This window comes from Lutra lutra, chromosome 11, assembly GCF_902655055.1.
Source record: "Lutra lutra chromosome 11, mLutLut1.2, whole genome shotgun sequence".
NCBI lineage: Eukaryota > Metazoa > Chordata > Mammalia > Carnivora > Mustelidae > Lutra > Lutra lutra.
This window is the reverse complement of record NC_062288.1, coordinates 59042876-59069374: the sequence shown is the minus strand read 5'-3', so window position 1 is coordinate 59069374 and position 26499 is coordinate 59042876. Positions and strand designations below refer to the sequence as shown.

General features: G+C 34.7%; 1 protein-coding gene across 3 annotated transcripts in view; it reads left to right on the top strand.

Moving 5' to 3' along the window:
- SKAP2 (src kinase associated phosphoprotein 2) overlaps positions 1–26499 on the top strand; it is a 164310-nt gene that overhangs the window by 7414 nt on the left and 130397 nt on the right. For all 3 annotated transcript variants that reach the window (XM_047694536.1, XM_047694533.1, XM_047694534.1), the window contains exons 2-4: positions 2361–2466; positions 3047–3072; positions 11632–11739. In XM_047694536.1, the coding sequence (XP_047550492.1) occupies positions 2361–2466; positions 3047–3072; positions 11632–11739 (240 nt within the window). The remainder of the gene's footprint in view (positions 1–2360; positions 2467–3046; positions 3073–11631; positions 11740–26499) is intronic.

The window sequence follows — 26499 nt, the reverse complement described above, 5'->3', positions numbered from 1 at the left end:
TTAAAAAAGAAAAAACACAAGAAAACAGCAAAAACGGTTCTTACACTCTTATTCTCTCCTTGGGAAATAACGAATTAAAAAATCAGTGTTTATTAAATCTTTTTAGTTGCCTTAAACCTCTTTTCTGGGATTAGTTTAAGAATACATCAAGATTACTCTAAAACTATAGATGTTTTCCCTTGCCAGATCTCGGAATCTTCTCCCCCTCAACAAACAAACAACACGGTTCTCCTAGCAGTCTCACACTCTTTCAACAAATATTTCCTCATAAAATAGCATGGGTCAGAATTTTAAAAATATTTTTTTGGGAGTGTTAGGAAACCCTGTATAGAGCATTACAGCTTTTTCTGTTTTCTGAGTTTTTATAGAACTGAAACGACCTTTTAAAGAAATAACTCTTGGGCTGTAATTCCTTCTGCTATTGCTTCCGGAGATAGAAAATAGATCCTGTTTGTTTAAATTTGGATTGTGTAATGAAAATGTAAAATAGGCAATTAAATACTTGTGGATGAGGGAATTAAAGACAGACACTGAGTGAAAGTAACATTAAGCAGACTATTCTCCAGTCTTTGTGCCAGAGACTCTCAAGTATTGAGTCGGGTTGGATGAAAGAATCAGCAGTAGACGTGCTACTTCTTCCCTTATTCCACTTTTTGAGTAGATGTACTGTCACTGTCTCAGAGAAGCCAGTGATCGTCTCCATTTCAGCTAATGTCTGAATGTCCAAAGGTTGCTTGTTTCCCTGGCTACAAAATTTAAAGAGTTTAAAGGAGAGTGCTTTTGTGTGTGTGTGTGTGTGTGTGTGTGTGTTTAAGTATGTTTCATTATTTTAAACTCACTTTAGAAGTCTGGCTCTAATTTGCACTGGTTATGGATTATGTCTATATATTCTCCTCTTCAAAATATGGACAGCTTAAGTAAAGAGAAGCTGTAGCATTTTGCTTTTATTTCGTTTTGATACTTACGTGTAATATTAGTCAGTAATGGACTTCGAACCAGAAAGCTATTTAAAAAAAATTATTCCAAGATTAAATTTTAATTCTTTCACTTGTCATATTGATTTAGTGAAAAATGATCATTATACATTTATTATGAATGTTTGGGATAACAGTTTAATCACCTTTGCTTATTGGATGAAGATACTATTGTAATGAAGAATTTAAAATCGATTACAACATTCTATCTCAAATACTGGGTTTTAAATTGTTAATTATAAGTACAGTTGAAAGAGTATTGTAGTGCTTTGAATTAATTACATATACTATTATATGCTGTGATACTGTCTTTTTATCAGTGTGAGTTAGGGGACAAAGTAGTTAAATAAAAAGAAAGTAAAACATACATCTCTTCAATATGAAATATGGATGGTTTGCACTCATACCTACTTTAAAAATTTTTAAATGGTATCCTTTATATTAGATATCTCAAAGTAAGATTTGAACATCTGAATATAAAATTAACTTAAAGTTGCACAATGGTTCATGAACAATATGAATGGGGCTATTATAAAGTCAAACCAGTAAAGACTAGTTGGAATTTTGTACCAGAAAGCAGAATAATTTACAAGTTTATTAAATTTTAAGTGGAAATGTTATATGAAACCATGGAAATCTTATTTCTTGGTTACTATATTTTAAAATAGTGGATGAATCTACTTTTGCCACTTTTTCCTTTATTTAAAGAAATATTTCCAGGTGGTAATACCCAGGCAGAAAGCAAGAACACACAAAACCACATAGCAGACTTTTTTTTTTTTTTTTTTTTTTTTGAAGGTGGCTGGTAGAATGGATGGGCCAGGTAGGAAGGAAGAGGGTTTGATTTGGAATCTTGGCTAGAAGAAAGGATTTATTTTTTCCTTTAAAACATTAAATATTGCACATACCTGAAAATGGATTGCACTGGAAAAAACAGGCCCTTGCCAGAGACATTAGCTTATATTGATATAATATTGTGAATGACCCGTTTATACAGGAGCTTACAAAATACTACAAAATGATAGTAACACATGCATAAAAGCTCTGTGCTTGCTTTTATATGAGAGAATTTGTTTTATGGGGCACCATAGTTTATTAAAACTTGTGAGCTTCTCTTTGGTTTAATGATGCCAAACATCTAAGTAGCATTTGCTGTGCTAAGCATAAGTAGAGCATACAAATTTTATTAGCTAAGTGGTGAGCAGATTTGTCCAACTTAGTATTTGAAACATATTTCAACTGTTATGCTTTGGATTGATAAATAACTGTAACAAATTGTACAGAGATTAACACTTATGGGTAGAAACAATCATTGTCTTATTTGTCTTCACAAAAAATGATTCTTTCCTATAATTTGTATCCCATTTCTTATATTTCATGGTTTAGATGTTGAAACATTTGTGGCAGACACACTGAGAGGGGAAAATTTATCCAAGAAAGCAAAGGAAAAGAGAGAATCCCTTATTAAGAAGATAAAAGATGTAAAGTCTATGTAAGTCACTTACTTGCTGTTTTTTATTTCTTACTTAGAAGCAGCTTTGTAGTTAACATTTTAATAAAGAATTATCTTGGAATTACCTTTCTTCATGTCCTAATTGAATTGGTGTTAAATATTTTAAAGGACAAAATATATGTCCTCCATGATAGTTTTTAAAAACTGACACACTTATCATATTATCTTTTTTTAAGGTTCCTTGATTATATATTTTTTCTAAGCATTCTAGTAAAATCCAACTGTTTATTTTAATTATTGAAGATATATTTGGTTTAAATAATAGGACAAAGGTAGGTTGAGAATTTTAATATAAATACCTCTAGATATGGAAATTAATAAATATAATGTATATCATGGACACTAAAGATTTTAGTTCAACGACTGTATCTTGGGTCTTTATACTTTTGTTATAAATCCATAAGGCTTTTGGAATTGTCATTTCAGGATAGGAAGTGCTTTTTTCTCTAAACGTGTCTTTATGATACATATTTTAAATTGAATTATTGCCAATGAATAAACCTTGTTTCGATTTGTCAACCCTCATTTTAAAATATAATATTCTTGCTTTATTTTCCAGCTATCTTCAGGACTTTCAAGACAAAGGTAAATTCTTAAGTTTGTCCACCCTGAATTTTTTTATCCCTGTGGAGATGTTCAATAGGGTAATCTAAAACATCCTGAAATTTGATAGTTGGGATCAAAATTTAAATTTCCATATTGTATGCTTAGACTTTCAACATGAGAGTGCTAGCTCCCCCTGCTGAGAAAAAAATTAAAAAGCATATCCAGAATCTAGTCTGCACAGTCTCCTGATGCAGAAATCTTATGTATTTAATATTCTTAGGTGCTTTAATGTTTTTTCACATTGTGGCAGAACTTTGTTAAGAGAAGTATGAACTTGCAGGTACACATGGAATAATCTGGTAGAGAAGAGGTGAGGCACTAAGCTAACACCATTTAACCCAGCAGAGATGATTTTATAGCTGTGATTGGATCAGGAGGGCCTGTGGCTCAACTGCTCATAGGTAATGTTTTTAAAGAGTGATTGTCTTAAAACAGTATCAGTTTTTGTTTGAAAGGATGAGTAAAATCTTTTTCAAGTGCTTGTTTTTATTATTGTGATTCTTTTAGTATGAATAAATGTATGCTATAGAAGTTTTCAGAGAAGGGGTTGAACTTAATTTTTTCACACTATGTGAGAGTGCTGTAACCTGATTGACTTCCTTTAGATTTGGGGAATGGTTGCTTAACGTATTGAAAACCAAATCAGGAAGGGCATAGGAAGTTCCTACTCCTTCACATCTTCAGTTCTATAAGGGAAACTGGGTATGGCCCTCACTTCCAGGATGCTAATTCATAGGTCATGACTTGGAGCCTGTGGATGCTGGGATGAGGGTCACAACATGAGGTCAGCTAACCAATGGGGAGTTAGGATCTGGGTTTAGGAAAAACAGTATGGCGTCTTCTAACTGGGGTTAACAGATACCACCAAGTAATTCCTATCTCTACCAACTGATAAGTGAGAAAATAATAACAGTTTCCATAAATGAAGTACTTCACCAGGCAGACCTAAATCCAAACAGTTATAAGGAAGCCATAGTTTCTTTTCTTTTCTTTTCCTTTAAAAAAAAAAAAGATTTTATTTATTTATTTGGCAGACAGAGATCATGATTAGGCAGAGAGGCAGGCAGAGAGAGAGAGGAGGAAGCAGGCTTCCTGCTGAGCAGAGAGTCCGATGTGGGGCTCAATCCCAGGACCTTGGGATCGTGAGCTGAGCCAAAGGCAGAGGCTTTAACCCACTGAGCTACCCAGGCGCCCCCATAGTTTCTTTTTGCATTAAATCATCAAGATCGATGTGATTGGAGGGAATGAGATTTTTTTTTTCATATGGAAAATTTTAACATTACCAAAGGGAAGAGCAGGAAACTCTTCTTCCCCACAAATACCCACTTCTTTGTACTTGACATCCAGTCCTGAACTGTGGGTTTAATCATCTGCATTTTGCTTAGTTGAATATAGAAATAATGAGTTTATGTGTTCTTATTGTAACATTTATACAGCACTGTTCATAGAGGAATACTAGATTTCAGGTTCTGTCTTAAAAGACATACTCTGTTCCAATGATAATTTATCAGACTCTCATTGTGACTTAATTACTAGTACATTTAAAAATTTTAAGCTAAGAAAGCGTAATAATGAAGTCATTGTATAACTACATGATTCAATAATTGGGTAGGAACTTTGCCTTTGGTATTCTGGTTTATGACTTGTTCAGATGTGTAGATATTAAAATTATTTTGCTGAGATACAGTCTTTGCCTCTAAAGAGAATGGAAATTGCTAGTATTTGATAGAAAGTGAAAAATGAGCCTAGAATAGGAGTTCAAACATCACAGAATTCAGAGATTCCCCATAACCATCTTTCTCGGAATAAGCCATTTGAGTTCACTACTGTGTTAACTAATCACCAAGAGTGACTGCTTAAAAGTAAGCCTATGGTTAAGTTAGGTATATACCTTGGAGAAATATGAGAAGCTGAATAATTTTGTGCCATTATACCCTCAAAATATATTCAGCTTTATTCTAAAAAAAAAAAATTCCTGTAGTTAGGAGTAGCAAAGTTAGTACAGACTTCATAGTTACAAAGTAATTATTCAAGATACTTTTTTTTTAAAAATAGGAAATTAGTAATGATCAGATCTCTACATTGAGTAAATTCACCTAAGTATGTTTTGATAGTGCTGCTTTTCTTTTTCTTCTTACATTTTCTCTTTGGGGTTTTGGGTTGTCTTCATCCAAGCAGACCTGGGCAGAATTCCTTTTGGCTGTTTTCCTGCTCTTTCTCTTTTTCTCTCTCCCTCTCTCTCTCCCCCTCAGGTCAATATGGGGTCACAATGAAGTAAACAGAGGATGTTTTCCTCCTTTTTACTTTTATATTCCTATTTCACCTATTTTATCTTTTTACAATGGCAGTTAAGTATGATTTTAATATCATTAATGGAAGAAAAGAGGACCAAGTGAAGTGTTCTTAAGTAAAATGAATTAATTCAGTTATTACTTTCTAATTAGTGGATTAATTCTTTGTCTAATGTACATGGATGTTTATCATCCTTCCTTACTCCGTATCTCCTCCCTCCCCTTACACCGTAGGTACTACCCCATCATCCTGAGATTTAACAATATAGAATTTATCGTTTGTTGTTCTTAGGTTCTTGAAATGAGTTGAACTGATACAGTTGTTGAAACACCGAGCTGCATAGATCTTAGAGGATTTTTAAAAAGTATTTCCTTTTTTTTTTTTTTTTGGTGAGAACAGTTTGAACTTGGTAGAAACTTATTTTATTACAGTAACTCCTAGATATTGAAGCTTGTTCATTAAGTTAATTTTCTGTTTGCTGTTAACAATCATTTTCAGTTGCTGTCTGAAAATTTCACTTTTATTTCTTTAATTTATTAAGGATTCTTGATTATGTCTCCTCCTATACTCAAGTCTAGATCTGACTTGTGACTGTGACTTTAAATAAATGACTTGTGACTTTATTCTAAACTGTGACTTTAGAATAAATTATCAGTGGATTTTCTAAATTCCTTAATTTTACTTGTATATAGGAAAGATTTGAATCTAAGGAGCTAGAACCTATCTTGCTTAGTCTGGTCCCTGTTACTTATTTGAAATTTTGCCCATTCTCTCTAGAATAGAGAGCTTTTTTTTTTTTTGAAGATTTTATTTATTTATGTATTTGTGGAAGAGAGAGTGTGTGCATGAGCGAGGGGAGGAGTAGAAGGAGAGGGAGAGAGAATCTTTTCTGAAGATTTTATTTATTTATTTAGAAGGGGGTGGGTATGGGGCAGAGTCAGGGGGAGAAAGAGAATCTCAGGCTGATTCCAGGCTGAGCATGGAGTCCAACTCAGGGCTTGATCTCATGACCTTTAGATCATGACCTGAGCCAAACATCAAGAGTCAGACACTTAACTGACTGAGCTACCCAGATGCCTCAGAGAGAGCTCCTTATATCCTTCAAATATTGTGCATGATGAGGTAATTTTCCCTAGTTTCCTATTCTTGGTTGCAATATAGCCTAATAGTATTGAGTGTACTCCTGAATTTAGGCTTCATGCACTAACATTAAGCTACTTTTAGAATTATTTTAGAATAATTACGGTTATTTTAGAATTTGTTACTGTCGTATGACATGGTCATAAGTCCCTTAAACGTTACCTGAAGTAATTATTTTTCTAATGAAAATATATTACTAATTGGGTAAAGACTGTTACTGAGTATAAGACAGAATTTTCTGATATCCATTAGATATATGATAAAAAAGTTTTACTTGTATCTTGCCCTTATATTAGTCTTTTTTTTTACTCCAGTGTAATTTAGGTTTGATTAGTTTCTTTATAGAATGATTAAAATAATGTGAAGATACCCATGCATGACATATATGTCTACTGACATTCAATAAATAGTATATTTATGTGTATTCTCAGATTCATCTTCATTTATCAAGAGGATTTAAGTAAATCTTGATTTACAATTCAGTTTTCAAATAATTTTTGAGGAATTTATGAATTGTTGAAAGAAGGACATATTAACACGAGACAAATATTTCAAGAGAATATTTTCAGATTTGTAAAATATTAGTGTCTATAGCTTAAAAATGTGACTGTATTGTTTTCAGTTCCCTTTAGATGCCGTACCTAAAAAGCTCCCATTTTCTTCTTTAAAATATTTTCCATCTAATTAAAAAAAATATGTAATCGATTTTGTCCTTGAGACTTCATTGATATTGTTAAATATACATAGATTTACTTAGTAATTTCCTTTGACCTCATTTGTGTTACTAAGTTTATTAATGGACTAAAGTGCTTTTTTTAAAATAGCTGGACTGTTAGGTAAGAAGGGATTCATTTTAGTTTGTTCTGATGGAATCCTTAAGAGCACAGAAAAGTCAAAAGTTCGGATGATGTTTAATTTCGTTTCCTTTATCCTTTTAAATAAATTATATGTTTGGTTGAAAGTTATCCCACCAATGGAATCTGAGCAAATAACTTGAACTTCCTCCCTGCCCCCCACCCATCTCTGGCCTTGTACAAATGTGTTAAGTATGTCTGAAATTATGGGGCCTATAGTAGTAAAAGTATATTTCAGAGGTAGTGCTTGAGAAATGATATCCTTATTTTAAAGCTCTGCCTCACGCATGCTCGCTGTTAAGCCTTCTGATTGCAGATGAGTTATGAACAGAATCTCCTTCTTTGTGGTGACCCAAATCCTTCAAAGTCTGAAGAATTAAACTACAGATTCCCATAAGAAACGTCACATTAAATGCTTAATTCTGTCAATTTAGTTGTATGTTATTACTTGAGAAATTAATTTGGACAAGTGAATGGAGTAGAGAATTAGAAATTAATTTGTTTTCACTCAAGTCCTTTTTATCCTCAAGTTCGCCTTTCATGCTCTAAAGGGGGAATGACTATCACCTCACTTTAAGGTGTATTATTTAGTTTAATGTTTACCCGATTGTGTTTCAGATGTGTTTGACAAAACAAGCAGTAAATTGGTTCCGTCACTTTCCGCAGTGGTAGAGATCATGACTGTCAGCTGTTGGGGGCTTCGTCTCCAGGCATTTAGGAAAATGTTAATTGATGATGAACAATATAATAAGGAAGGGATAATAGTGATTTGAACTCAACTATTATAAACTTAAAAATGTTTATCAGAGAAATATGCTGCTGTGGGTAGGATTCAGCTTTGATTTTTGCCATGATATTTAAGTTGCCACTGAAATTACAGGAAAGGCAGTCTTGGATCATTGTCTTTTAGACTGTTAACTTTGTATCGTTAATTAAACTTTTAAAAGTTGTGGGATAAATCAAATGGTTTTCTAGGGAAACAAGAAACAGTATTAATGAGCAACAACTCCATAATTATCCTTGTGAGTACATAACAGGGACACATTCATGTCTTTTCTTTGCGCAATAACTTTTACAAAGAAGTATTTTTAAACTGATCATTAATTTTATGGCCACAGAAATGAGATGCAAAATTTATGCTGTTGTCATTGGCACAGGCTCAAGGCACCACTGACATTATGTGTGATTGTAATAGAATGGCTGCCAACTAATGATTCTGTAGACATTTCATTTGAGCATGCTTTTCTTTTAGATGTCTGATTAGGCTGTAATGCTTTCAATTATGTCTGTAAATTGTATTGGATACGTTTACCTGATGCCCATTGTTGCTTTGGAGTTCAGTTTTCTATTACATAAACACAAGTTGAACATTTACCTTTTAATTTATAGAAGTCTTTGCAGGTATAGCTACAAATACTCAGCCCCTGGGGAGGAGGAAAAAAAAAAAGCTTTGCAACACTCAACAGCGACCCCTGTGTTCAATTAAAGGTCCTTATAATACAGCTCTTTATTGGGTTGAAAAAAGAAATAAGTGGGAAGGAGGAAAAGGGATGGATCATCCCTGGAACAGCAGTAAAATGAAGAAGAACATTTTGAAAAATGATGTGTCATTGCAACTTAATGTGGGTTGAAAAGGGAATAACCCTATATAGATACCGCAGAGATTAAAAAATTTTTTTTCTTTTACTTTCTGGGTTAATTCAAGGGAGCTTAAAAAAGGGGGAACAAGAAGGGAGGGGGAAGAAGCCAGTAGCAGTATTTAATTTATTTTGTTTTAGATAAATATAAATTACCACATTAATTACAAAAAACATTTGAAATGAGCTGCAGTACTTAGAATGGTAAGCTGAAGACGATTTCACTTAAATGATAGAAATGTATTTTTTTTAAACACAAAATCCAGAAGACTCTAACATGTTAGTAACCAATTTGTATAAAAATATTCTTAGCTTACAAATATTATGTTTAGCTTTAATAATGATCTTTTTGCTGTGTGCATACATATATATAGATTGGTGTGTGCATGTGTGTATGTGTATATACATGGATACACACATAAAAACATATAATGGATATTATCAAAAGATGACAAATCCTGATTTTCAAAACTTCTTAACTTTTAATTTTTTCCTTTGTATTTCCATATGGAGCTTAATAGATTTAAACCTGAGCATCTGAATCTTTTTCAAAATCATTTCCATGTGTTCCTTGGTTTTACTCTTACATTTTTATATTCATGATAGTATAAAATGCTATGTGCCAAGTCAGGGCAGTATATTTGAGGTATCCTGATACTTTATTTTTTCATAGAAAGATTTATTTTATAGTTCATGATATGAAATATCCTTAGCAAATCCATACCATAGCCTCCATACCATACCATACCATCTTAATTTATTGAGAATATAAGGATACTTCAGCAACTAAGAGCAATTGAGGATTTTGTGATCTTTACTACTGTATATCCCACGAACTGTCATTCCATGTCTGAATATAGTTTTCCTAGCACTTAATGAGGTTCTCTCTTATCTCATATTTGAAATCAGAGCATGCTGCTTTCCATAAGAGAAATACTGTAAGGGATCACTGAATGTTCCCAAAAGTATTTAAGTATTTTGAACTTTTTAGTTTTCTTCTTATTCTTCTATTTTAAAATATTTTATTTATTTGAGAGAGAGAGAGAGGGAGAGAGAGCCAGGGAGAGCATGAGTCTGGGGAGGGGCAAAAGGGGAAGCATTCTCCCCACTGAGCAAGGAGCCAATGCGATGTGGGTCTCGATCCCAGGACCCTGAGGTCATGACCTGAGCCAAAGGCAGATGCTTAACCAACTGAGCCACCCAGGCTTCCTACTTTGAACATTTTAAAAGAAAAAGAGATTAAGATGTAAAGAATGAATAGTGTTTACATGTATTCCTTGGAGTTTTATTTGGGGAGGAACATACACATATGACATACCTGGCGGTAGAATCACCAAGGACAGTAAGATAGTCCTCTGTGCTCTGCTCTTACTGCCTTGATGGGAGATAGCCCTATCTTTTTTAGGATAAGGATGATGGATGCTGACGAAATGCCAAAATTATAAAGAAATAGAGTTGAGTATCGATTTTTCTTTATTATTTTGACAGTGTTTTGAAAGGGGCTTTTCCTCTACCAAAAATAATGGTAAAAAACAGGGTGCGATGTCAGAGGATACAGATTTTGTTTTGCAGAGAATGGTAGCTTTAATCTGGGTCTGCTCAGCAACCATGGTCTTAAAGTAATAGTGTAGGTTCTCTCAGATTCCCATGGAGGTTTTCATCCTGCTTTTTGGGTACTCCCTGAGGTAGCTGGTTTTCTCTTGAATTAACAGATAATTGATACAGTATTAAGGATACATTATTTTGAATTTTATTGAATTTCCTTTGGATGTGGTTGAATATGGTTGAAAAAATGAGTGCTTATATGTGACCAAGCTAGCAAATATCTGACACTCTATTTTTTAAAAAATTATTCTAAATGAGTATGTGAAAAAAACCCAAACCTCAATAAGATTTTATTGTGGGGATTAAATAACTTCAAACCAAGCAACCAACCAACCTAGGATTTGGAAATCATGTAAAAACTGGCTAGAACATTAAAAAAAAAGAATGACAACATATTACTGAATGAAAATTGAAGGTGTCAGGTTGTAAATCACTTTGTTTGAACTTAAAAGGGTTATATGAGTTTTAAAGTAGTTTTTCCCATGAAGGATTCCTGCTCTTGAAAATGTAACTGAGTATTTTTAATCTATTCTAATGTAACCCTGTGATGTTTCATGAAAACCTAAAATGTGCATGTGGCTTTGAATTATCAATTTCTCATCATAATTTTTCAAATTATTGAGTAGGTAAATGGAATTAACTTGAATTACTTTCTCTGTGTGCTTCCCCCCCCCCTTTCTTTTGGTTATTATTTTGGTTCTTTTTCTTTTTTGTTTGTTTTGGGTACACACTCTTGTTTTACCCTGCTTCTACTTTTTTTGTATTCATCTTTGTAGAGACCATCATAATTTTGGAACTTGTATACTTTTGTATCAGAAATAAACAGTTTTCCACTGACTTCCAGAAACTATTTAAGTTACAGTAGATATAAATTAAAATAGGACCTGTTTTTACTCTGTTTTTCCATGACAGTGACTAGGTTTAAGAGTGAAATTTACCTCTCTTGACAAAGTAACATATTTTAAAGATGGCTGACCTATATAAAAGGCTTTTCTCTGATTCTTCTGTAGGTGATGCAGAAGATGGGGAAGAATATGATGACCCTTTTGCTGGACCTCCAGACACTGTATCCCTAGCCTCTGAAAGATATGATAAAGATGATGAAGCTCACTCTGAAGGTATGTGTTGTTTTGCCACCGAATATACCTCTAGATGTTCCAACACAAGACAGTGCAGTACGTTGAGGTGGTGGTCTTGTCATAAAGCAGGAAATGTGGAGGCTTCAGTTAACTTACCTTTACCAGAATCTTTTAAGGAACAGAAGAGCTCTCTCTAGTGGTTTTCTTAAGTATGTAGTTCCTTCTTTTCCTAGGAAATTTTCTTGACTAGAATTTTTAAGAGAGTGTTTACATCACGGTGTGAATATTATTAGTGAGTTTGTTGGTTAATTTAATATTATCAGATTCTTGCTTAATTTTATTGTGCTGTTGAATGGCTTCTTGTATTATTTATTTTATAAATAATGAAAAAGATTTTTGATCTCTTATTTTGAAAACATATGAGTTCATAAAATATTAAATTAATTATTCTTACATTGCCTTCTCACATTAAGACAGGTTTTCATCAAATGCTTCTTTTAATACACATTCTCATTTTCCTGATTGTCACCTAAAGATAGCCCACATTATGCAGTAATATTATTTTTTTATAATGTTCCGTATTAATTGAATGAATAATAAAGTCAATTGTTTATCTCTTCGTAATTTTTAAAAACTCGCCCAACTTATGAAACTTGCTTTTAGTGTAGCACGTGCTTTCTCTGTTCTAGCCAGTTGAGTGTATCTGCATCCTAGAGACCTTATAAGGGTGATATATGGTTATAAATTAAGAATGTGTATCGATAAATTAGCCATGCATATTAATTCGTGGCACTCCAAGTTTCACGGAGACACAGAAGTGAATAATGCCTTCTGCCACTGTGTGATGATCAAACTGTGCAGTTCCATCTCTAAATACAATTGCTGAATGAAAATATGCTTCCTGCAACAGAGCACTCCACATTTTATGTTATCCAGATTATTCCCTTTGGAAACATAAATTGCTTTTATGAGGTATAAAATTATGTCTATTGCAGAACAGGGATAAGTCAAGTACATGCATAAGTGATAAACATTCTAACCACTGATTCAGAACAACACAATCTTTTTTTTATATTCAGAACTTTGTACAATGTGTAGCAATAATAATCATATCCATTTTATGTTGAATTTTACATTTTGGCAAACATTTAATTTCTATTTTTAAAGGAAGAGATTTCTTTCTCTCATATTCCCTATTTTTTTAAAAAGATGCACATTTCTCTTTGGTCACAGTTCTTGTCTGAAACAGAGCATTACCCTTTCTAACCTGGTCTTCAAAAGCATTTCTACTAGAAAATATTTTATAATTGATGAAATAATATTTTCAGGCAAAACAGTGAATTATTATTTGAGTTGAACTGTTTTTCAGACACATTACAATGATTTGTTTTGCTCCACTGTTAAGTGTTGGTAGATAGAAATGAGTAGGTGCGTATATGTATACATGTACAGAGAATATTTATATGTAAGAGAAAATACACGCACACACACATAATGTTCATAGAGTATATATACTCAAAGTTTTAAAAAATAGCATAAGTAATTTGAAGTACGAGGGAGCATTATTTACATTCTTTAAGAAATTGTAACCTAAGAACTCCAACAATTAAATATCTATGAGAGCCAGTGTTTTGGTAGGAAAAGTGAGTTGTTATTAAATTATAATGCATTTACGTAATTATCATATTTTCTTAATTATGAGTAAATAACTTATCATGTTTGTTTTTATAACCAAATATATAGGAAATACATTACTAGCAAGAAAAAGATTTATGGTTAAAAGATTATATAATCAGTATTTGAATATTATTTAAAAACTTATATTTATGTATAGCATTAAGTTTTTTTGTTAAATATAGGTGCATTTTCATTAGTGTTGGTGTAAGCAGTTCTTACGCAGATTGAAAATTTAACTTTTAGTATCACTCATTTTTGGTATATAAAAATACCGTATATGATAGTTTTATTTTTTCTCCTAAGAATATTATAAATTAATTTTAAAACTACCACTTGGATTTTTAATTTCCGCTCTGAAATGTCATCTAGTCATATCAGTCTCTCTCCCTTCAACTTAGATTTGAAATGCATTTTCTTTCCCTTGCCAAATAAATTTTCCTTCATTATGGGACCTCAGTCTAATGATATATTAATTATAAAAAGATAATGCATTTAACAATAAGTATAACTAAATTAGCTCAGGTCACCAAAAGGCCTTTTGTCAAATCAGATTGTTATTTTGTCCTTTTGACTTTTACCTTATGGTAGGCACTAAGTATCTGAACTTTGATGGATTATAAACTCTAAACATGATATGTATTTTTCATAATGCTAATGTAATTTTCAAGGTACTGAAAAGGTCAAACCTGCACATCTTTGTGTGCATTCTAAGTCTGTCTTTTCCTTTAATATTTCTTTTTCTCTGTTCCTCTGGTTCAAAAGTTCACTCAGTTCCCAAATGGCTACCTAATTTTCCAGTTATTCCCTCAAGCCATATGTGTTTTGGTTTCTTTATGGTTTATTAGGTACTGTAGGAAAGTAGCATAAGTTATATCTTCTAATGAAATTCAAGCACACTTCAGTGATGCTTCGACTTGATTGCTGGTAGCAATTAAATCACAGCCAAGGAGAATAATGCATAATCTCACAAGGTCCAGACACCCTATAGAAATTGAAAGGGGATGAAAACAGAAAACAAAAACAAAGTCTTCAAACCCTGCCAGACACACTGTTTCCAGCCTGCCTTTTTTTTTTTTTTATTGGCCAACTGCCTGATTGATAGCAAAATCATAACTTGCTGCATGCTAACAGGCAGAGTTCACTTGTAGGTTATTGTGAGCTGATAAAGGGTTAGATGGAGTTTTGATTTTCGCATTGGACCTTGGTACACCAGATTAATGGAATTTCAATGAGAGACTAGAGTAGCCACAGCTTTGTCAGAGAAACAGATGGAGACTCTATAGTCATGTCTACTCATTAATACTAGTTGCCTGAAAGGTGTGCTGCTTCTCTATACAAAAGAGTTGATATAATTGATTTTTGAGTGGCGCATCAAAAAAAAGTACCTTATTGATGACTAGAATTGTAACATGGATGGTGACAGATTTTTGTATAGCTTGTAGCATAAAAAATATTGTAGTTTGTCATTTTTTCTTCTCTCTCTTTGGAAGTGCTTTTTATTTTTATTTTTTGAGGGGAAATACACTTTAAGGCAATAGTAAAAGAGGAGAGAGAAACATGCTGAATTAGCTTTTAAGAAAAGCAGTAAGAATCTGTATTTTGTTTATGTATAATTGCATGACTGCTGTTGCTTTCATTTTGGTGTGGTAATATTTATAAAAAACCATACTTACTGGAAATTTCTATTTTATTAACGTTGTGCCTTATTTTTTTCTGGGAAATTTAAAACAAATCACAATGGTTTCCAGACTAGATATCTGTTAGAAGTTTTATTGTATTGTGTGGCTGGCTATATGGAAATGTTAATATAAGTGGTGTGTGTCAATAATCAGATAAAATTAGAGAAAATGAAACTCAAACAAAGAATACTATCCCTTATTGTACGTATGTTAGAATGCTTGCTTGGGCACTAAGGTGGGAGAGGCAGGGTGGTAGCCTTTAGACACTATATAATGACTTGGGTTCCCATTTTTCTATTCATTCATTTTCGTCATTTGTGAAAGAAGGCTTCTAACCATATAGCATTATGGGAAGTCCCTGAGGTAAGGTGAACAGATTCGATGAGCTAGAAGACATATATCGGCTCTACCCGTCGATGATAGGTCGAAGAATCCCAGTGGACATTTGTTACAAATCTGATTCAGTCCTAAACCATAATCACTTTGTGGATAAGAATCTGGAACCTCTAGGGTGTGAATATAGGAAGGCTAAAATGAAGCTGAAGATATAACACAGTCATTTATTGTCCTGGTATCTTCTTAACTAAAAATTCCCAAGTATAGTTTCCTGAAGACTGTAGGCATTGCAAGGACGTAGGTTTATATGAAAAAAAAAAAAAATCTTGGTTTAGAAATGGAACTACTTTTTTAAAGCTGAGGATTAAGGAAAAGGACTAAGCTGTCTTGATTATAATTTATAAGAGTAAATAATGATTTTTTTCTTTTTTGGTGTACCTTTCTTTAAGAAAGTCTAGCATATGAAAATTGAAGTTCAAAAAACATACAGATCACTTATTTCAGAGGATTGCTTTAAAAAAGATTATCTCTGGGTTGCTATCACAATGCATCTAAAACAAGCTTAGATATAAAAAACAAGCTTAGATATAAATCCATTGATGTGCACACACATACATTTAATGTGTAACTTTCTACACATTGCACACCAAAATTTGAGGAAGATATCTTTTTGGGTAAAATTAAGTTTAGCACTAATCTGTTCTTATAAAAGCCACACAATAGATGCTTTACTTTTCTCTGGATTCTAGTAGAATATGAAACATTGTTTAAAACCAGGGGAAAAAAGGTTCCTTCAATAACTTACCATTTAGGGTAAGGATTTTTCCTACCATAGTATCATGTGATTTTTGATACTTAAACTCATATTTTTAAATTTTATTCTGAGAATTGAGATTCGTTTGCACACATCTTGGTGTTTATGACATACGTTAGTGTTGCATTTGAGGGTTTTTTTTTTTTTAGCCTTTTGTTATTTCAACATACCAGTTGCTACCCTGTGTGTATTATAGCAATATAAGAAAGATGATTACTTTAGTCCTTCTGTAATGTATATAGCAAGTTTCAAGTATTTTGGTAGGAGCGCAGGGTTATAATTTGGGGTAATAATAAAAAGGAGGAAACATTTTGAACGTTCAAGATAATATACTGTGTGATTGGAAACATAAAGTACACTGATGTGAAATATTTTCATGATACAAAGGTACATATGAGTAAATAAAAACATAATTATTGAGAATCACCTAAGTTTTATGCCATTGAATGGGAAAATACCTGAAAATAGAACAGTGGAGGCCAATAAGACTATAACAAAGTGGACTAGATAAGAAAGATCAGAAAGTTAATAATACTCAGCATTGGGGTGCCTGGGTGGCTCAGTGGGTTAAGCCTCTGCCCTCATCTCAGGTCATGATCTCAAGGTCCTGGGATCAAGCCCCGCATCGGGCTCTCTGCTCAGCAGGGAGCCTGCTTCCCCCCTCAACCCCCCTGCCTGCTGCTCTGCCTATTTGTGATTTCTCTCTCTCTGTCAAATAAATAAATAAAGTCTTTAAAAAAAAAAACTCAGCATTATGCAAAGTAATGCATCTTTAATACAGTAAATGAGCAGTTGTTTACACAATCCATGAGGAAGGGGAATTCAAAGATGACTAAAACAAAGTTCCTGTTTTCAAGAGACATGTAATCTAGCTGGAAGGAGAAGACAATCACCTAAAATAAGGTAATTAGCAATCTAAGTTTCTAGTAAGGCAGATTCCAAAAATAGTAACTAGGATGTATTACACTGTTCAGTTAATTCGGTCTGTACCTAGGCAAAAAACTGGCTTCATTGGTTTTCCTCTCTAGTCTGCTGACTGAGTCAGTCATAGGTTTTCGCATTATATTGAATTAACCAAAGCATAAACTTTATGCCTATATTCTGAGAGGTTGTGGAGTCAGTTGTGGAGGAGGGGGTGGGGGGCATTTATTTAAGTGAGTTTTACATGGTTCCTGAAGTTTTCTGGAGAGAGAGTGGGAAAAGGTGCTGAAAAGTACATTTGGAGCCAAAGTCCAAAAACCGGGTTTTCATCAGTAACTGCATGTTTATAAGCACAATGCTTTAACCCAAGGGAGTATAGACCCCACTCACAGACCTTCAGGTGTCAGCGCCAGGCGGGGGGTAAAGGTGTTTTTGGCTCTCGAAGAGCACTGTATTTCCTAAGACTTAGGCACGCACCTGGCTTTTCTTCCTTGCTGTCTTTGAGTTTGGAGAAGTTGCAATATATGGCTTCCTGTTTTCAGTTGTTTCTCTTGTTCGTAGCCTGAGCTAAAGGGTGAATTTAGAGTTTAGAAATAGAAAAGCAAAGGTTCTTCAAGACAGTGGACTGACAGGAGTACTGGCTGGCTTAGTTGGGAGAGCATATGACTCTTGATCTTGGGGTGGTAAGTTTGAGCCCCACAATGGGTATAGAGAAAACTTAAAAATAAAATCTTAAGAAAAAAAAAAAAGACAGTGGATTGATCAATTTTATTTCAGAGGAAGGCATGCCAACCTGCATAGGATTCTAAAGGATTCCACTTCTTTCTTCCTTAGAGGTGACTATGCTGGTGGCCAGGGTAGCATCTTCAAGGAAGAAATACATTAATATTTATTGAGAATTTGTCTGGCTCTGACCTAGTTTCTTTCATGCATATTCCTTTAATGGGCTCAGAAAGACCTGTGTGGGAGACATTTTCCTTATTTTGTTGTAGAAATGGAGACTCAGTAAGGTTTTGGTCTCTTGGCCAGAACATCCAACTCTTAAGTAGCAAACTTCAATTTCTTGGGTCCCTCTGTGCCATGCTACTTAAAGAATTAGACGAATTTTTCCTTCTCATTACAAGAGACATGCATATGGTTGAAAAAGAAGAGAAGGATATGCAGTAAAAGTAAAAGCCTTTTTGTTCACCCCACCCTAACTTGTCTATTCCCCAAGTAGCCACATGTTCCAGTGTCTTCTGTAGTTACCATAATAACATTGGATGTTGTGCTTCTGTAGAATAATAGAAAAGTATGCTCATTTGCTCAACCTTAAGCACTATCTGTTGATTCCCTTCATGACAATGAGTCTTCAAACCTCCTCTCCCACTTCTGCCTCCTGGTTTTTAATTTTATTTTTAGTTTTTATTGTGTTTGCTTTTGACTCAAATAATGTTCTTATTTTTGTAAAAGGTTTGTGCCAATCTCCAAGAGTACCTATTGACTCTTTGTTATAAAATTTCAGGAAATTTGTGACCCTAGCCTTTCATCTCTCTTCTCCTTCTTCAATTCCAGTTTGCATAATTAAATTATTTTTGCATTGTGAAAGTCTGTAACATTTGTATTTGATTCTCTAAGTTGATTGTGCTTTGTCTGGGAGTTAGGTTTTAAACCTTGGTCCTTTTCCTTCCTGCTAATGGTTTTCCTCAAATGTCTGGAAGCCTTGGTTATTGTTTCATGTTTCTGAGTGAAGGATCCAGTCAAATAGTTTGGGTAGCTTGTGGGTGGTGCCTTTGCTTTTGCAGGTCTATTATCCTAATAATATAGAGTCTGTTTGTCCTAAAGCATCTTCACAACTGACCTGCTGAAATCATTCCTTGGGGAAGAAGTATGTTCCCAGTCTACAGGTCGAAGGTAGTCCAGAAAGTGTCAGTCAAATTTTAGATATTCATTAGTGTGAATGCTAGCTTTCTAGAAGAACCTAGATGCTATAAGCAGGGGAAAGGAACTGTCCCTTTCCATAAAAAAATTTTAGTTTTAGGGGCACCTGGGTGGTTCAGTGGGTTAAGCCTCTGCCTTCGGCTCAGGTCATGATCCCAGGGTCCTGGGATCGAGCCCTGCATCGGGCTCTCTGCTCAGTGGGAAGCCTGCTTCCTCCTCTCTCTCTGCCTGCCTCTCTGCCTACTTCGATCTCTGTCAAATAAATAAAATCTTTAAAAAAAGTTTTTAGTTTTATTATAATGTAAATATAAATATATTTATATATAAATTCTTGTTACATATAAATATATATTATATATAAATTTTATATATAAATATATAAAAACTATATATTTATATACAAATTTATAATTTAATAATTTATGATTTATACTAAATACTAATAAATAATTTATAATAATAAACCATTTATAAGTTAATAAATATACATTTATACATATAAAATATGTAACATTATTTATATATATAAAATATACTATTATATCTCATATTTGGAAACTTCATCAGCTTTGTTCAAACACGGAAATGTGTGGCTTTGACACCAAATACCCTAGGAGGTCAGAAAAGGAAGAAGCGATTGCAGTCGGTTCTCCGTGAATGTTTTTGGAAAAAATTGGAATTTGAATCAGAACTTAACAAGGGTAGGTAAAGTTTTAATTGGTAAAGAATGGAGGGGAGAATGCTTTTCAGATAAACTGAGAAAGTGGAGACAATAGGAAACAGGGATGGAAATTAGTGTCCTTTGAGGAACTGTGCAAAGACCAACATGGCTTAGAGAGATTGAAGGGGATTGGGAGATGTGGATGGACAGAGGTAGCACGTAGCAAGCCCTGGTTTTCACCTCAGGTCCTAATATGGCCACTAAACGAGTTACTCTGGCTAAGGCCCTATCTTTTTGAATTTGTTTTTATTTCTTCACAGAGAATCCCATTATTTTAGGCAAGGGAGAATTAATTATTGAGGACTTTAGATGGCGTCATGAGGAGTTGAATTGGTAAGCAAAATGAATATCCATTTTAAGCTTTTTGAGCAATGGAATGTTAATAGACAGTATTTTAGAAGCATTTAGCTAGTTGTAGGATATAGATGGGTTGAAAGGGAGGAAAACTGTAGTCTGTGAAGGAAGAGGCTATTCCATTAAGCCAGATGTGAACTGAACAGAGACTAGACAAGGATAGTGAAACTGGAAAGGAAAAGATAAATCTGAGGGAGAAAAGACAGGACATGGTAAGTGGATATGTGCAGAATTTTAAAAAGAGAGAAGCCAAAGATAATTACAAAATTCTAAATTGGATGACTGGAGAAATCGACTGAGAAGAACAGGGTGGGAGGAAATTGTAAATGTTGGTAAGTTTGGGTCTGAACATTTGAGTTTGAGGTAGCAGTGAACATCCAGTCTACCTGGTAATTATCTGGTAATTATCTGGTAATCTATCTGGTAATTATCCAGATATATGGGGATAGAGCTTAAGTGAGCCTTCTCTTGGATTTCTCTTTCCAGTTTCATTCTTTTGGGGGGCAGATATAGGATGAGATATAACCCAGTCACCCTAAAAATGCAGCACAGTGGTTGAGAACAGCTTCTGTCATCATACTGTCTGGGTTAGAGTACTGGCCTTGTTATTCATCTCTGTGACCTCCAGCAAAGTTGTTTGACCTATTTGAGTTTCCTCATCTAAGAAACTGAGGATAGTAACCACCCATGTCCTATGGCTGTTATGAGGATTAAGTAGGATAAGCCTACACAGAGCTTGGAACACTTCCTGGCCCATAGTAAGGACTTGTTAAATGCAAGGTATTATAGCTCTCCAGCCTGTTTATCTAAGGATTGCCTTGGGTAAGTGTTTCTTTCTGTGTTTGACACAGCTGTATGCCTGAGGTGTTGTCTGTCTTTTGTATTGTTTAACTCATACATTTTACTGGATTTTGTAGGATTTTCAGTTGGAAGTTTTAGAGATTCATAGTAGATGATCATTTTTTGAATTGAGTACTCTGTGTTAAAAAGAGTTACTAGTTTAGTTTTCTGTAATAAATGGATCATGCCTTTGCTGGGAACCATTCTACCTCTCTGTGCCTCAGCTTTTCTCCATTGAGCAGATAATGAGAATATGAGAATAAAGAAATATTACACTTGGGAAGGTTTTGTAGATAGGCACCTGTAGCCCATGGAGGGAGTCACTCATTTTATACATGAACTCAATAGTAAGTGACTAAAAAACTTGCAAACTCTTGAGAATATTTGAATAAATTTGAACTATATTGGAAGATTCATAAAGCTATACCTGGAAAAAAAAAGTGGGAAAAAAAGTGGCCTGAAATTATTAGGGAACAAGTGTACCAATCATTATCTCATTATTCTTATTTCAGAGTCCAATGGTATATGGTTAAAGACCATACATGTCCAAATAGAAAGCGTAGTACACACAACTCATATAAGTCTGCAAATTCACTAAGAACAAATAAATGCTCTGTTAATAAATAGACACAGAGTGGATTAAGGCAAAAATTGTTTTTTAAATTTTTACAAAGATTATACAGTCTTTGGTATCTGCTTATCAGCATTTTTTTTTCAAAATTGAGAGTGAATTTCAGGGTCCTTACTTCAGTACTTCAAGGAAAATGGGATACAAATGCTGTAGATTTAAAAATAGTACAGATACTGGGGCGCTTGGGTGGCTGAGTTAGTTAAGTGTCTTCCTTCAGCTCAGGTCATGATCCCAGGGTCCTGGGATGGAGCTGTGTCAGGCTCCCTGCTCAGTGGAGAGCCTGCTTCTCCCTCTTCCTCTGCTGCTCCCTCTGCTTGTGCCCTCTCCCTCTCTCTGCCAAATAAATAGATAAAATCCTTTAAAAAAATAATATAGAGGGGTGCCTGGGTGGTTTAATGGATTAAGCTTCTGCCTTCGGCTCTGATAATGATCCCAGGGTCTTGGGATCGAGCCCCTCATTGGGCTCTCTGCTCAGCAGGGAGCCTGCTTCCCCCTCTCTCTCTGCCTGCCTCTCTGCCTACTTGTGATCTCTGTCAAATAAATAAAATCTTAAAAAAAATATAGATACTATTAAAGAAAATGTCTCTGTAAGAAGGGCATAAGAATCAACTTGAGTACATTATTTTTTTGAGGGGCTTTTTCTTATGTATGAGTAGTACCTTGCAATACAGAATCATAGATGAGATTGAGTCAATTCCTTTATTAATCCTCCTAAAATTATGGCTTTTGAGAAGATACATGATTATTAAATTAAAAGGGATGACTGATTTTATAGAGTCCATCAGCAAGTTTGGGGGCAGAATCTAGGATTCTTAAAGTATTAAAGTATTCTGTTTTTAAAAAAGTAATATTATTGAGCTATAATTAACATGACCATAGAATTTACCCATTAAAGTATACAATTCAGTAGTTTTAAATAAGTTCACAGAGCTGTGCAAGTATCACTCCAATCAATTTTAGAATATTTTCATTGTCACAAAAGAGAAACCCTATTTCTAAGCAAATACTCCCCATTTACCCCTTCTTCCCCCATGCCCATGGGCCTAAGCAACCATGAATCTACTTTCTATATGTGTAGATTTGCCTAATGTAGACATTTATTTAAATGGAACCACAAAATATGTGGCCTTCTGTGTCTGGTTTCTTTTACTTAGTATGATGTTTTTGAAGTTCATCTGTATGGTAGCTCCTGTCAGTACTTCACTCCTTTTTATCGCGCATAATACTTCGTGGTGTGGCTATACCATATTTGTTTGTGCATTCATCAGTTGATAGAGTTTTGAGTTTCTTTTTTTGGCTATCATTAATAATACTGCTATGAACATGTGTGTGTAAGTTTTTATGCGAATGAATATGTTTTCATTTCTCCCGGATATATACTTAGGAGTGAATTGCTGGGTCCTGTGGTACCAGAAAGTTTCACTTTTTGAAGTATTGTCAAACTGTTTACCAGAGTGTTATCTTGCGTGTCTATAAGCAATGTGTCTATAAGCAAAGGTTTCCATTTCTCCCCACCCTCTCCAACACTTGTTATTGTCAGTCTTGCTTTAGTCATCCTAGTAGGTATTAGGTGCTATCTCATTCTGGTTTTGATTTGCATTTCTCTAATGACTAAGGTTGTTGATCATCTTTTCATGTACAAATTGGCCATTTGCGTATCTTCTTCAGAGAATGTCTACTCAAAGCCTTTTCTCATTTTCCAATTAGGCTTTTTAAGTTCTAGGAGTTCTTTATGTATTCTAGCTACTAGTCTCTCATTAGATGTATAATTTATGAATATTTTCTCCAGTTCTGTGGGTTGTCAGTTTCACTTTCTGGACGCTGTCCTTTGAAGCACAGAAGTTTTTAACTTTGGTGAAGTCTAATTTGTCTGTTTTTTCTTTTGTTGCCTGTGCTTTTGCTGTCATGTTTAAGAAGTCTTTACCTAATTAAGAAGTGTTGTTCTTAAGTGTTCTTAACTCAAAGCTAAATTATTTTTTAAAATACTGAGTTCTTTTACTCTAAAGAGTTATGAGATTAATATACTAGTTAAAACGGGGGCATATTCTGGCTCACCTTTTATGTTATTGTTACTTAATGCATATTTTAAAAATTGTGCAAATAGCAAAAAGTAATTTTCTTGCTGTGCCTTTTCAGCTCAGTGAACTCTTGAATTCTGCAGCCCTTAACATCCTTAACATCCTTTTAAAAAAGAATTGTATTGTTGCGTATGATATTTCTCCTTCATTTCTAGCAATATGTATTTGTTGTATCACAAATACAAATGTATAATCACACGGATCTTCTTTCATGTCACTTTCATTTCACTTTAACGAGTTGTTTCAGAGAGCATGGAATCAAAGTAGATGTTTTGTTCATTTACTGGCTTTTTGTTAATTTTCTTTTTCAATGTGTAGTTATAGGGGCAGGATTTAAGGGGTGCTGGGATCATTGCTGGAGAAATGGTTACTATTATTGGCTAAAGGAAAAGTTGGTTTATTTCTTTGAACTCATCTCTTCTCTTCTGTAAGGATTCCTCTCCCAGCCCTGCCTTGCCACCACCGCCCCCCTTCCTCCCTGTGCAAACTGAGCAGTCTTGCCAGATAAGGGAACCAAGACACTAGGAAGCTGTGTGAATTATCCAAGGAGTGCTACTCAACGTGTGGTCTCTAGACTGATCTGGGTCTGTGATCCCTTTGTTACTGGTCTGCAACAATATCAGTGCAGGAATTCAGAGTAGGCGCTTAGAAATGTTTATCGCGTTTTGACATTCTGCATTATCCACATTACGTGGCCATTATTTTTTTCCTAGTCACCCTTCCTTCCTTCTTTCCTTCCTTCCTTCCTTCCTTCCTTCCTTCCTTCCTTCCCTCCCCTCTCTCTCCCTCCCTTCCTTCCTCCCTCTCTTTTCTTTTCTTTCTTTCTTTCTTTCTTTCTTTCTTTCTTTCTTTCTTTCTTTCTTTCTTTCATTTCCACAGTATAATTTGTCATGCTTTGGTGAGAAAAACTTCACCTCAGCTAGAAGCACTGATCTAGAGTCGGAGAGAGAATGAATTACAGTAGTCTCAGGACTCTTAATTTTTTATTTTTGGTTGTTTTCTCGGGAGCCCTGTATCTTTCTCATATCTTCATCTACATTCATAGTCATGTTTAATTTAATTGTTAGATTCGTTTTCACTGTGGAGAAATTTTAGGGATTCTAATTTGGTATTTCTTGTCAAATGTACTCACAAGTCCCAATGTCATCATCAGATATTTAGTTCTACTTTTTCATGTGCAAGTCCTGCGAGCATTCTCCAAGTTCAGGTGTTGTGAAGCAATAGTGCAGCCTCGAAGCTTTGCAGTTGGAATAACCAGGGAAAATGCTAATGTAGCTTGAATACTGTCTGGTTCTTTTCCATGCCTAAAGAGCAGAAACAGATAGTGTCCTCTTAAAGACTCTGTCAGAAAAGTAATTTCATCTCAGAGATGTGCTTTTGTGTCATTTTGTTCAAGTGTCTTTAGAAGCTTCTCCTCACTTTTTAATACCAGCTATAAGCTTTACTATTTCGAACATGCCTATCACTTCAACATGAAAGGAGGTTAATAAAAATAATATTTTAATATAAAAATAGTAAAATTCTTATAATGGAGACAAAGAAACACATATATATTTCTTTCATTGAATAGGACTTGTTTTGGTATTGGTATCCTGGGATTTATTTATGCTATAAGCCTCTAATATGGTTAGAATAGGATTTCTTTGCTGAAAGAAAATGGGTCTTATAGGAGGTGAAGAATTGATTTTTTTAAAATAAAAGTAGGAAGAAAGAGTAACAGTGTTATATGTTTTAGGTAGTGCTAGATGGAATAAAAGTTTAATTCAACAGATTTTACCGTTTTGTTAGACTGAGGGAAATAAAATGATTAATAAGACATGTCATTGCCTTTAGGATTTTATGGATTAGTAGAAGAAAGAAAGATGTAAATATCAGCTCGAATTCAAGGCAGATTGGTATAATCACTGCTGCAAGACATAAAGCAGGAGAGAAAAGATAATCATTAGGATCGGAATGACGATAGCCTCATGGAGATGGCACTCCAGACAGGTCTGGGAGAACAAGGAGGCTTCTGATATATGGAACATGGAGGGAGGAGCGTTTCTGGTTTGTGAAACAGCCTGGTAAAGGGATGCATTGGTTCAAAGTCTTTCAGTGCGTGGGATAGAAGCCCAGCTCAAACTGGTTTAAGCACATTTTATTTTATTTTTTTAAGTAGGCTCCATGCCCAGCATGCCCAGCATGGAGCCTGATGCAGGGCTTAAACTCGAGACCCTGAGCTCAGGACCTGAGCTGAAGTCAAGAGTCAGATACTTAACCGACTGAGAGTTGGACACTTAACTGACTGAGCCACCCAGGTGCCCCTCTAACTGGTTTAAGCAAAAAGCAGAATGGAATTTATTGGTTTACCTATGAGAGAGGGGTAGAGTTGGGGTCTCGCTTCATGTCCACCTGGATCCAGGTGAGCTTTCAAACTGTAATGAGCATTCTCACTCACGTCCTGCTTTCCTATGTGTGGTTTCCTTTATGATGGCCACCAGCCACTGGCAGCTTCCTGCTTATTTTCTGTCAGCTGAGCAACCCTACTGGAAAGAGAGATCTCTGAGTAGTTGTAACAGAAGTCCCTGGCTTGGGTCATGCTTATTCTGAATCAATCACTACGGTCTGGGTAAGGGGTGAGAGGTGGGGGATGTGAGGGTGAGGTGCTGCAGTTGGCCCAAACTGGGTCATATGCTCAAGAAGGAGTTGACAGGTAGGCGGTGAGGTCATTCCTTCCCAAACTACATGGAGATTGGGAGAAGTGTCATTCTCCAAAGGAAAATTAAGATGATTTGACTGATGGAGAGAAGCAAGTCAGGGCAGGCAAAGCCAGATACCTATTACAAGGT